A 13452-nucleotide genomic window follows, 5' to 3' on the forward strand; every position below is an offset into this window, starting at 1 on the left:
GGACTTGATCCCAGGACTCCGAGATCATGACCCAAGCTGAAGGCAAATGCTCAACTGACTGAGCCACCCAGGCATCCCAAACACTATTTTAATAGAATACATATTTTTCTCAAGCTCACTTGGAATGCTCGCCAAGCTAGACCACATTCTGGGCCACAAAGCACATTTCAACATATTTAAAAGAATAGAAATCATACAAAATATGCTCTCAGACCACAATGGAATTAAACTAGAATTCAACAAAAAGATAGCTGGATAATCCCAAAATATTTGGAAATTAAAAAAAAAATAGGTCATTGTTTGTTATATGCAAACAATGAATCATGGAACACTACATCAAAAACTAATGATGTAATGTATGGTGATTAACATAACATAATAATAAAAAAATTAAAATAAAATAAAATATAGAATATCATTCCTCTTTCAAAAAAAAAATAGGTCAAAGAAGAAGTCTCAAATGAAATTTTAAAAATATTTAAACTAAATTAAAATAAAAATATAACTTATCAAAATGTGTGAGATGCAGCAAAAAGAATGCTTAGGGGGAAATTTACAGCATTGAATGCATATATTAGAAAAGAAGAACGATCTAAAAGTTAGTAATCTAAGCTTCCATCTCAGGGCACTAGAGTAAGAAGAGCAACATAAGCCTAAAGCTAGCAGGAAACAAATATATATATATAAATTAAAGCATAAATCAGTGAAATTGAAAACAGGAAATCATCAGAAACAATGAAATTAAAAGTTGTTTCTTTGAAAAGATCAATAAAATTCATAATCATCAGCCATGTTAACCAAGAAAAAAAAATAGAACATATAAATTGCCAGTATGATCAATAATAGAGGTGTCATCACTACTGACCCCATAGACCAAAGGAATAACAAGGAAAAACTGTGCATAACTCTATGTCCACAGATTTGATTACTTAGGTGAAATGGAACAATTCCTTGAAAGACATAAACTGCCAAAACTCACACAAAGTGAAACAGATCATCTGAATAGGCCTATCTCTATTAAAGAAATTGAATCAATAATTAGTAAATTTCCAAAATTGAAAATAGGCCCAGATGGTTTTACTGGTGAATTATATCAAACATTTAAGACATGTTTATACAATCTATTTCAAAAAATAAGTAGGGGGAACACTTCCCAATTCATTTTGTTAGGCTGGCATTATTCTAACACCAAAACGAGATGAAGACATTACAAAAAAGGAGAATTACAGAACAATATTGCTTATGAAAACAACACAAAAATCCTCAACAAAATACTAGCAAATCAAATCTAAGAGTGTATAAGAAGAATTATATACTCCAACAAAGTAGGGTTGGTTCCAGGTATGCAAAGTTAGTACAACACATAAAATCAATTAATGTAACCCATCCCATCAATAGGCTAAAGAAGGAAAATCACATTAGATTCAGAAAACTCTTTAGACAAAATCTAACACCCATTATGATAAAAATTCCCAGGAAACTGGAGCACCTGGGTGACTCAGTTGATTAGGCATCTGATTCCATTTAGGCTCTGGTCGTGATCTCGGGGTCATTATCTCAAGGTCCCCAGATTGAGCCCCGAGTCAGGCTCTGTGCTCAATAGGATGTCTGCCTCTCTCCCTCTCTCTCTGCCTCTCCCCCTACTCACATGCATGCTCTCCCTCTCTCTCTCTCTAAAATAAATAAATCAAGTTTAAAAAAAAAAAACTCCCACGAAACTAAGAATAGAAGTGAATTTCCTCAACTTGATTTTTTAAAAATCTATGAAAAACCTACAATGAACATATTTAATGGTGAAAACCTGAAAATTTCCCCACTAAGGTAAGGAACAAGGTTAGGATGTCCCCTCTCACCACCTTTATTCAACATCATACTAGATGTCCTAGCTAATATAATAATTCAAAGAAAAGAAATAAAAGTTATACAAATTGGAAGGAGAAAAACTGTAGATGACATAGTTGTTTATGTAGAAAATCCCAAAAAAAAACTGCCAAAAAAATAAAATTCTCCAACTAATAAGCAATTATAGCAAGGTCACAATATACAAGATTAATATACAAAAGTCAATGGCTTTCCTCTAATGAATAATTAGAAATTGAAATAAAAATCATACTACTATTCATATTAGCACTAAAAGTTAAATGCCTAAGGTATAAATCTAACAAAACATGTACAAGATCTACATAAGGAAACTACAATACTCTTATGAAAGAAATCAAAGAAGACCCAAACAAATAAATTTTCATGGATAGGAAGTCTCCATATTGTTAAGAAGCTAATGCTTTCCAATTTGATCTATAGATTCAATGCAATCCCAATCAAAATCCCACCAAGTTATTTTATGGATGTTGACAGACTGATTCCCAAGTTTATATGGAGAGTCAAAAGACCAAGAATAGCTGACACAATACTGAAGAAGAACAAAAGATTGACACTACCCAATTTTAAGAATTACTATAAAGGTCCAGTTAACAATGTGATATTGGTGAAAGAATGGACAAATTGATCAGAGAGCTCAGAAATAGACCCACACAAATACAGTCAACTGATATTTGACAAAGGAGCAAGAAAATTCAAGGAAGTCTTTTCAACAAATGAACTGGACATCCATATGTCAAAAAAAATGTAGACATAGAATTTATGACTTTCACAAAAATTAACTGAAATGAACCTTAGACCTAAATATAAAATGCAAAACTATAAATTTTTGTAAGACAACATAGTAGAAAATCTAGGTGGCCTTGGTTTGGTGATAAATTTTTGGATACAATACCAAAAACACAATCTGAAAGAGAAAAAAATGTTAAACTGGACTTTATTAAAATTGAAAATTTCTAGTTTGTGAAGGATTGTTAAGAAAATGAAAAGACAAGTCCCAAACTGGGAGAAAATTTTGCAAAATATTTATCTGAAAAAGGACTTACTTTATAATTCAAAAAACTCAACAATAAGAAAATAAACAGCCCAATTTTAAACATGACAAAAAATTCAAATAGATACTTCAGCAAAGAAGATCCACATATGCCAGTAAATATATGAAAAAGTGTTCAACATCACATGTCATTAAGGATTTGCAAATTAAAACAATAATGAGATACCACTACACACCTGTTAGAACAGCTTAAAAACTTTTTTGAAGTAAAAATATCAAATGCTGACAAGAATGAGGAGCAACAGGAACACTCACTCATTGCTGATGGTAATACAAAATTGTACAACCACTTTGGAAGACAGTTTCATAGTTTCTTAAGAGTCTAAGCATATTCTTACTATATGATCCAGCAACTGTACTCCTAGGTATTAACCCAAATGAGGTGAAAAGTTATGTCCACACAAAAACCTACACATGAATGCTTATAGCAGCTTTGTTCATAGTCACAAAAAACCAGAAGCAATCAAGAAATCCTTCAATAAATAAATAAATCATGGTACATCCATATAATCTAATATTATCTAGTGATAAAAATAAATGAGAAGACATACAGGAACCTTAAATGCATATTGTTCAGTGAAAGAAGCTAGTCTGAAAAAGGCCACCTATTGTCTGATTCCAACTATATAACATTTTGGAAAAGGCAAAACTATAGACATAATAAAAAGATCAGCAATGGTGAGAAGTATGGAGTAGGGAGGAATGATGAGTAGGTGGAGCACAGGGGATATTTAGGTCAGTGAGACAATTCTGAATGAAACTGTAATGATAGAAACATGTCATTATGTATTTGCCAAAACTCATAGAACTGTATGTACAACCTGAGGAGTGAAACTTGATGTAAATTAAGGATTTCAGTTAATAATAATGTTATCGATATTGATTCATCAATTATAAAAAATGTACCACACTAATGCCAGATGTTAGGAATAGGGGAAGCTATGGTGTGGGGGGAGGAAGGAAGGAAGAAATTATAAGGATCTCTCAGTACTGTCGGCTCAATTTTTCTGTAAATCTAAACTTGTGCTTGAAATGTCCATTACTTTTTTTAAATCTAAAGCTCTCTTTCTATTAAAAAAAAAAAAAAGCCCATGAGAGAAAATAATTTTTCCCTGTGAACTCAGCTAGGGTATCACACATATTCAAAGATGAAACTCATGGTACTTTTTTCCCCCTCAAATATAATAGAAGGTTAAAATACAACCTGTACATTCAAAGTTTAAATGGAGTAGAAACACTTCTTAAACCAATTATGGACCAGGAGCAGTGCCCCCGTGAAGAGAGGAGAGAATAAAGTCCTTGTGAACTTTGAAAAAAAACCAAAACAAATATGGACCATATTTAACTTTTTTCTCTTTGTGTTTGCATTATAAAATCTCAGAGGCAAAAGGGACCCTGGAGGTGATCTAGTCCTAGTTTTTATCTGAATCTCCCTTACATTCTCCATAAATCTGATCGCTCAGCTCTGTTGTCAATCTTTGTCTATTTTTTATTTTCTCCCTTTTCCTAGTTCTGGTCTCCCCTACCCCCTTAATTGGCTATAATACTTTAAAAAAGTATATTTTTATTTTGAATTATAGTTCTTGAATATGGTTTTATTTTCCATTTTTGCTTTTAAAAACACACCCATATACACAAGAAATAAAAAATCCACAAATTGAGACATTTTTCTTTTAGGACCTTCCACTTAACACTTTTTTTTTATTTAATAAAGTTTTATTTTCCAAAATGTACAGTTGGTGGGATCTTGTTCATGCATCTTCACCAGCAGCTGGGGCATCTCCACCCTTGGTGTTTCTGGTGTAAATTACTTGAGCTCTGTGCTTAACACTTTTTCTGTGTGTCAATGGCCTTAATAGAGGTGCAGTACGTATATCTAATTTTCAAGTCCCAATGTAATTTTCAGTCTAAGATTGATGTTTTTCCTAGCAATTTTTGGTAGGAAAAATTTAAGCTTCTAAAAGCAAAACTACTATATGGACATTAACATTTAAGCAAAAAAAAAAAGTTTCTTTAATAATAACTAATAATTCATTCTTTCCCTTCATTGTTCTCTGGGAAAATAAACTGGTGTTCATTATAAACAACTTTAAGGAAAGCATGGCTATAGTGTACATGACTGTAAATATAATTTTTAAAAACTAAAGAATATAGGTAACATATTTAAAGTTTCATTTTTTTGAAATATTAAACTTAAGATCCAATGATAGACCAAAATATTAGGTGGCAAGTCCTGTTGACCCAGAGTCTCTGAAGGAAATGTAGTCAGTTATAAATAAGGTAATTATTTTCTAAAAACTATCAATTCTCTTTAAACTTGATTTTTCAAAAATATTTCCTGATTTACTATTTTTAAATATTACATTTGTCTTTGGGTAAAAATGGGTGAGAATAGAAATATTTCAATTTAATTTATGAAAATTTGCCAAACTTTACCAAATCTTGCCAGGGCATAGTTATTCTGAAATAAGGACTACCCCTCATATTTAGTGATATCATTTTATAAGAAAAATGACTCAGAAGTTCAGAATAGGGAGAGTAAAACTGTATAACTATATACCCACAAAACAATCAGAAATGGAACTTAAATTTCTTATAACTGGACTTTTTAAAAATTCTTCCATATTACTAAGTATATTTGGAAAGCTAAAATTTTGTGTTGACATTAATTAAAGCATTTAATCTCAAAACTTAGAATACTAAAAGATAAAGCTGTAAAGCAGCATTTCTCAACCTTGGTAGTATTACATTTTGGCCAGGTAATTTCTTGTTGTGGGGCTGTTCTGTGTACCAAAGGCTTTTTAGTAGTATCCTTGGCATTGACCCAAAAGATGTCCTCATAGTCATGAGAACCAAAAATGTCTCCAGATATTGCCAAATCTCCCCGGGGGGAGGTAAAATCATCCCTAATTAAAAGCCATGGTTGTTAATTTATCTCCATTTTAAGTTGTCACAAAGTTAGTATACATTCTTTTTCTTAGAAAGTCTACAGAAAGAAAAAGAGAAAATTATGGAACCCCCATGTTCCCATATATATGAAAGAGAACTTAAGAGCAAGTAAAGAAGCAACAAAGGAAGATAGAATCTTTGAAACTCTTGACAGGTATCCAAGGAAAATTCTGGTGTAAATTACTTTTAGTTCAGAGTCCAAGATGATGTGAAAGAGTAACGATGCTATTTCTGAGTAAAAGTTGTAGTTTTATGTTCCACCAGAAAGTAAGTATTGTAACTGCTAAGAAAGAATTTATTTATCATGGCATGTGAAAACATCTTTTTAAAAAAACTGAAAGAGTGCTTGCTTAGGCAGCAATATGGTAATACTGGAATGGTACAGAAAAGATTAGCACAGCTCCTGTGCAAGGATGACATGCAAATTCGTGAAACATTCCATTTAAAAAGAAAACTGAAATAAATGAAATCTTACTTTTGTCTATAGTACTCCCTGGTACTCTTTGTTCTCGATCTTTAGAAGGTACAATTGCTTTACTGCTTGATTCAAGCATAGATTGTTTTGCTGGTAAAGATGAAAGCTCAATAGCATTATAAGAATCATACAAATCCCAAGTACTGGACATTACACCTAAATAAAGAGACAGAAAGGTAAAAATTATTTTGAATCAAATTCTAATAGTTTAGCTTATACATAACTAGTTATAGCAAAATCTAAGATAAGAACATCTGCTTAAGAAAAGAATACTATTTTTTTTACAATGGCAAGAAGATGAAAAAGAAATAAATCATGAGGACAGGTTGAGATCCTTAGCTATCACACTTTTTGCATCTACGTATACATTAGTGTTTTAATGATAACTCCAAATTATCTCACCATCCTTTCTGATCCCCACACCTGTCTTCCCTCTATCCCAAGCTGATGGTGCATAATCTCATCCGTCTGTCAGTATAGGTCTTGCTTGATATGGACCTGGACAACCATGTCACAATAAGGATTTAATGTTCTTTTACTTATGGCTAACATGTTTATATTCTATAGAACTTTTAATTTATAATCATCTCATTCCATTTTTATCACAAAAAATCTCCTATATATTTATGTGAAAAGATTATACTTGTTGGGAAATTGGTAGACTCTGTTCTCAAGAAACTTGTAGAGTAATATGGTTATTATCTTCCCTTTTAAAAATTTTTGTTTACATTGGCTATGATTTTTTTCTAATGAGCAAATATAGCAATGGTCTCCAAACAAAAATTGGGAATGTTATTTATCTCGAAATTAAAAAAAAAGTTCCAACCCTTTTCATTGATATAACAGTGAAAGGTTCATGTAGCGATTATTTTATCAGTGACCATGTAATAAAATATTCCTATGTGCTAAACTTGCAAAAGTTTACAGTACAGTGATTTAATAATTCTTTTCTCTGAAAATCAAAACAAGACCTAGATATAATAAATGCAACTACTTCATTATTGTAACTTTTATTTTCATTAAATAAAATGAAGGAGCTCTGGATTTCACAATGTTTTCAGTTAGTAAGAATGTTAACTCACATTTCATAATAACATTTCTACTTTATTGAACTTATCTTAATAATTTAACAAAGTTATACACAGAATAAATACCTCATCTATTTTGCTGATTTGAAAAGGGTACAATTTCCATGTTCATAAAGTAAAAGACCATAAAAAGAAATTACGTCTTTGAATATTGAATTACCTAACCTTCTTTTTCTTCCTTTAACTGAAAGTTTAGTAATTTGAGTATATAGGAATATATTGTTACATCGTCAGCAACAACTGCTACATAAATAAAGGCACATATTATAAATGAACAATATAAAATGTTAGGGTGATTTAAAGTTGTTTCTTGTTTGAAGATAAATAATATTGGTAATTTTTTTTTAAAGATTTTATTTATTTATTTGACAGAGAGAGACACAGCGAGAGAGGGAACACAAGCAGGGGGAGTGGGAGAGGGAGAAGCAGGCTTCCTGCGGAGTGGGGAGCCTGATACGGGGCTTGATCCCAGGACCCTGAGATCATGACATGAGCGGAAGGCAGACACTTAATGACTGAGCCACCCAGGTGCCCCAACATTGGTAATTTTAGTTTGGGTACTATCATGACATTTATACATTTGAATAAATTAACCTCTAAGAAATAAAAAATCTCAAACCATATGCCATAATACCATGTACAAAATGAAACAATAAATAATAGTGATTGTTTTTTGTTCCTTTTTTGGGGGGGTGGAGTTTTTTAAAGTTTTTATTTAAATTCCATTTAGTTAACATACAGTGTAATATTAGCTTCAAGTGTACAATAATTCAACACTTCCATACAACACCTGGTGCTCATCACAAAAAGTGCATTCCTTAATCCCCATCACCTATTTAACCCATTCTCCCACACACCTCCCCTCTGATAATCATCAGTTTATTCTCCATAGTTGAGTCTGTTTCTTGAAAAAAAAAATTGAATGATTGTGACTTTCCAATTTTATACTGCTATATTCTACTAAAGAAAGTTTTTGGGTTTTTCTTTTTAAGATTTTATTTATTTGACACAGAGAGACAGCCAGAGAGAGAACACAAGCAGGGGGAGTGGGAGAGGGAGAAGCAGGCTTCCGGCAGAGCAGGGAGCCGGACAAGGGGCTCGATCCCAGGACCACAGGATCATGACCTGAGCCAAAGGCAGACACTTAACCATCTGAGCCACCGAGGTACCCCACCTACTAAAGAAAGTTTTAACTAGTATCAGAAAAAAGTATTCCCAACTATACCTGTGTTTTGAGCATTTCTGAGTCTACAATATATCTAAATAGTTTTTACACATTTTAAAATATTGTTTCTATCTACTAGTTTAATTCAGACTATAAAAAGAGAACAATTAGCCATATAACATTTATAGAAAAATAATTTTACTTTTTAGCTGAGTAAAAAGATATGCTCACTATTAAAAAAGAAGAAAAAAGATAAATATGACTTGTATTTCCATCGCCCAGAGATAATAACTGCTAACATTTTGGTGTACGTTCTTCCAGAGTCACATACAAACACGTGTATTTTTTTTAATAAAAATGAGCTCATATCACATGTTTTTATAAAAAATATTTTATTATAGCATAATATACATAGGAAACAAGCTGGCTTTATGAAGTCTACAGTTGTAGTATATACCTATATTTTTAAAAGTTAGCCAGGAATACTAGTACATTTATTGAATTATCCATTTATTTGAAATGCCACTTTTATCATAAGTTACTATATGTATACTGTCAGATGGAAAATTTTTTCATCACTTTCTATGAATCTTTACAGGGAACTTCAACTAAATTAACACCTTGGCCTCTCTATGTCCCTCATTCACTCATTACCAGAGAAAAAGTAACTAATCCTATAGGAGAGTTTAGGAGAAGGAATTGCACTCAGCCACTTTTGGATTCTTTTGTTAGGTCTGTTCAATGGCAGAAAGCATGCTTTCTGTTCTGTTCTCACTCCTAAAAAAAGGAGGTCTGTGCTTGTCTAGCTGTGCCAGTTACGGCTGGTAAGGTCTATTCTGGAAGGAAGAAATGGCAAGTCCTCTGAGCTGCAGATTTGAAGCTATATTTTTTTAAATTATCTTTATCAGTAATAAAGATAATATGTGATTTCCATGTCTCTGACTCCTGAATCTCTTTCAATTTCATCCCAAATCAGGCAAAGAAGACATGTGCTTTTTTTTACTGATCCGTAAGACTTTATTTTTTTAATAAAGGGTTTACTGCTATTACATTACAAAGAATGACAAAATTGTATTATCTGTATTTCTAGATTTAATGGCCACCCTGTAGAAAGCATCTTTGGAATAGAAAAAGAGTTTTAAGAATTTGTTTTCCCATAATCATAAAGCTGCCATACTCAGTCTGGGCACAGCTGGTGCAACATTTTCCTCAATCCACAGGCTCCATTCCCTTTACCAACTATTTATAATATGCTTGGATCACTTACAGGAGAAAAACACTGTCAGCATCAATATTTAGCAGCATTTCATTTTTTTCTTTTGTGCTGAATAAAAAGCTAAACTATTCTTTTAGTGCAGTAATTTCATATGGTCTTATTACTTCTATACACAAGATATGATCCTTTAATATTTAATTGGTTAGTATTAAAATTTTTAATATAAACTTTCATTATTTTAAATAAAAGTTTTCTGTGAAATACATATCATTCACAGAAGAGTGTATAACAAATATATGTGTAGTATAAAGAATTACTACCATGTACTCACCAGCGAGGATAAGAAATAGAATATCTCCAGGTGCTTAGAAGCCCTGGACACTCTTCTCTCTAGCCGTCTTCCTTCTAGCTACCTCCAACAGGAGCACATCCACTTTCCCTAACTTTTGGATAGGTCATTCTCTTGCTTTGTTTTAAGGTTTTTCTCCTATGGTAGATGCTGTTGGTGCCCTGCCCATATCTGCTATGCATTACCTCTTGCTCGCCAACCGCCAACTGCCAGCATCTATACTGCTTTGCTTAGGGCCATCTTTGACCACCAAGGCCATTTTGATGTCCACAAATTTGGCTAGAAGTGCCAACGAACTAATAAGCCCATCAACTTCAAACAATGATTGAGAAAGTTGGAGCATGATAAAATAACTCTGACTCCCAAAATTCTCTAGCAGTATTGAATTCCAGTTACTCAAAGAGGTAATTTGTTAGAGAGCATAACCTTTGCTGGCTGCCTACCCTTTCTTGTTTCACTTACTTACTCCCCTACCAATGTTTCTTAGGATTACTTCCAAAATAAACTATGTGCACTCAGAACCTTTTTTAAGAGGTTTCTTCTTGGAAAACTTGTGAAGTTCAGAATCCACAGGCATGGAAGGCTCTCTGATATATGCATAGCTACACAATATATTGTCTAGTTTTAAAAAACTGGATAGCAAACACTATCACAGATGCATTAAAAAAGAACAAAATACCACTTTAGATGAGGACTCTCAGGAGAAGATCATCAGAACAGTCTGGGTCATAGTCTAACTTCAGCTTCCCTGAGAGTTTATAAGAGCCAGTAATGAAGAAATCACATGGCGAGACCATGAATATGTCCTTGGAAACACAGAACTTAATCCACTGAAAGTATGGTCAGGTAAGTGGACTGCTCTGTATTTTCTGTTCACCATGGCTTCTCTGCTGCTCTCAGGGTAAAACAGAACATGTCTGTGCAGTGAAGTGAGTTTCCTCAACTTATCTAAGAAGGCCACTGGAAAGGAGAGCAGAACTACATTAACAATGGTAAAGGCAAGCTAGATATGAAAAAGAATTGGCAGATTCAGCTGAGCATCCTGTACTCAAGAAGATGGGACTTGGTTTTCAGTTTCATAGAACGGAATTTGGAGGTTGCCATTCTGTCCTAAGAACAAGTGAAAAATTAAACAGTCTGAAAAATCAACACGTTTTCTTTGGATCTGAAAGAGAGGTAAGAACATAGGGCAAACCACTGCCCCCAAAACTGGGGTGATGGACATGTTAATACAGGGAGTCATGGCTTATTGGAGCAGACTTAGGAGTGGAAACCACTGTGGGAACCAGTGCCACCGTAGGAAACCTAAACTATAATTGATGAATTGCTGGAGGCTCACTGTCTGTCTCACAAGTCTGAGAGTTAAAAACTCCACAGGGGCCCAATCATAGGGAAGTCCCCAGTTTTGTGAGCTTTATCTCCAGGAGCTTGACCAAATTCCCAGAATATCCAAAAAACAAAAACAAAACAAAACAACAACAACAACAAAAACCCCTTGTGGTTCTGGCAGGGGGAGGGGTAAAGGAACCATTTTGAAATATGCTACAGTACTCTGTTCTTAACAAGGACTGCCTTCAAGAGAAAATAATTAACCAGAGGACAACCTGCTAGGGTATTGTCAGACTATAATCGACCTGGGGGAAAGGAAATACCACATACCAGCACCTTTGAGCCATTCTGTCCCACCTAAGGGGGGCAGAAGAAAACAAAATTTGTGAAGTTCAGAATCCAGAGACATAGGCACACTAAAAGACCAAATCAAAGGACTATTGAATGCTTGCCTCCTCCACACATTACCACCACAATACTATGAATGGTTATTATCAAAAACACAATAAATAACAAGTGTTGGGAAGGACATGGAGAAAAGGAAAATCTTGTGCACTGTTGGTGGGAATGTAAATTGTTGCAGCTACTATAGAAAACAGCATGTAAGTTCCTCAAAAAATAAAAATATAGGGGCACCTGGGTGGCTCAGTCGTTAAGCGTCTGCCTTCGGCTCAGGTCATGATCCCAGGGTCCTGGGATCGAGCCCCGCATCGGGCTCCCTGCTCGGCGGGAAGCCTGCTTCTCTCTCTCCCACTCCCCCTGCTTGTGTTCCCTCTCTCACTGTGTCTCTCTGTCAAATAAATAAATAAAATCTTTAAAAAAATAAAATTAAATTAAATTAAAATAAAATAAAAATATAATTATTATCCTCAAAAAATAAAAATATCATTATCATATGATCCAGCAATCCTGCTTCTGGGTATTTATCTGAAGAAAACAAAAACACTGACTCAGAAAGATACCTGTACCCCCATGTTCATTGTAGTATTATTTATATAGCCAAGATATGGAAGCAACTTAAATGACACTTGATAGATAAATGGACAAATAAAATGTTACACACACACACTGAAATATTATTCAGCCGTAAAAAAGAAGGAAATCTTGCCACTTGTAACAACAGGGATGGGCTTTGAAGGCTTTATGCTAACTGAAGTAAGTCAAACAAGAAAAGGCAAATATCATATGATCTCACTTATATGTAAAATCTAAAAAACAAGCAAAAACAAAGAAAGAAAAAATCCCAAGTTCATGAATACAGAGAACAGATTGATGACTGCCAGAGGTCAGGGAATGGAGGGTGGGTGAAATGAGTTAAAAATTACAAACTTCCAGTTCTAAAATAAACAAGTCATGGTGATGTAATGTGCAGCATAGTGACTATAGTTAATAATACTATATTGTGTCTGTTAGCCATTTGCATGTCTTCTTTTGAGAAGTGTCTGTTCATGTCTTCTGCCCATTTTTTGACTTGATTATTTGTTTTTTGGGTGTTGAGTTTGAGAAGTTCTTTATAGATTTTGGAAATCAGCACTTTGTCTGTAGTGTCATTTGCAAATATCTTCTCCCATTCTGTGGGTTGCCTCTTTGTTTTGTTGACTGTTTCCTTTGCTATGCAGAAGCTTTTTATCTTGATGAAGTCCCAAAAGTTCATTTTTGCTTTTGTTTCCCTTGCCTTTGGAGACATGTCTTGAAAGAAGTTGCTGTGGCCTATGTCGAAGAGGTTACTGCCTATGTTCTCCTCTAGGATTTTGGTGGATTCCTGTCTCACATTGAGGTCTTTCATCCATTTTGAGTGTTCATCATCATTAGCCATCAGGGAAATTCAAATCAAAACCACACTGATTTGTTTAAAAAAAAAAAAAAAAGAAAAAGAATAAAAGAAGATAGTAGGAAGGGAAAAATGAAGGGGGGAAATCGGAGGGGGAGACGAACCATGAGAGACTATG

General features: G+C 33.7%; 1 protein-coding gene and 1 non-coding gene across 3 annotated transcripts in view; one reads left to right on the forward strand and one right to left on the reverse strand.

The window, feature by feature from the left end:
- DNAI4 (dynein axonemal intermediate chain 4) overlaps window positions 1-13452 on the reverse strand; it is an 89840-nt gene that overhangs the window by 37307 nt on the left and 39081 nt on the right. For both annotated transcript variants that reach the window (XM_081818597.1, XM_081818596.1), the window contains exon 7: window positions 6357-6512. In XM_081818597.1, the coding sequence (XP_081674723.1) occupies window positions 6357-6512 (156 nt within the window). The remainder of the gene's footprint in view (window positions 1-6356; window positions 6513-13452) is intronic.
- LOC115941619 (U6 spliceosomal RNA) lies at window positions 6225-6329 on the forward strand. The gene has a single exon (XR_004076357.1). It is a non-coding gene; the product is annotated as a U6 spliceosomal RNA (small nuclear RNA).

Source organism: Leptonychotes weddellii, chromosome 4 (assembly GCF_054177405.1).
Source record: "Leptonychotes weddellii isolate Sample4059 chromosome 4, ASM5417740v2, whole genome shotgun sequence".
Taxonomy (NCBI): Eukaryota; Metazoa; Chordata; class Mammalia; order Carnivora; family Phocidae; genus Leptonychotes; species Leptonychotes weddellii.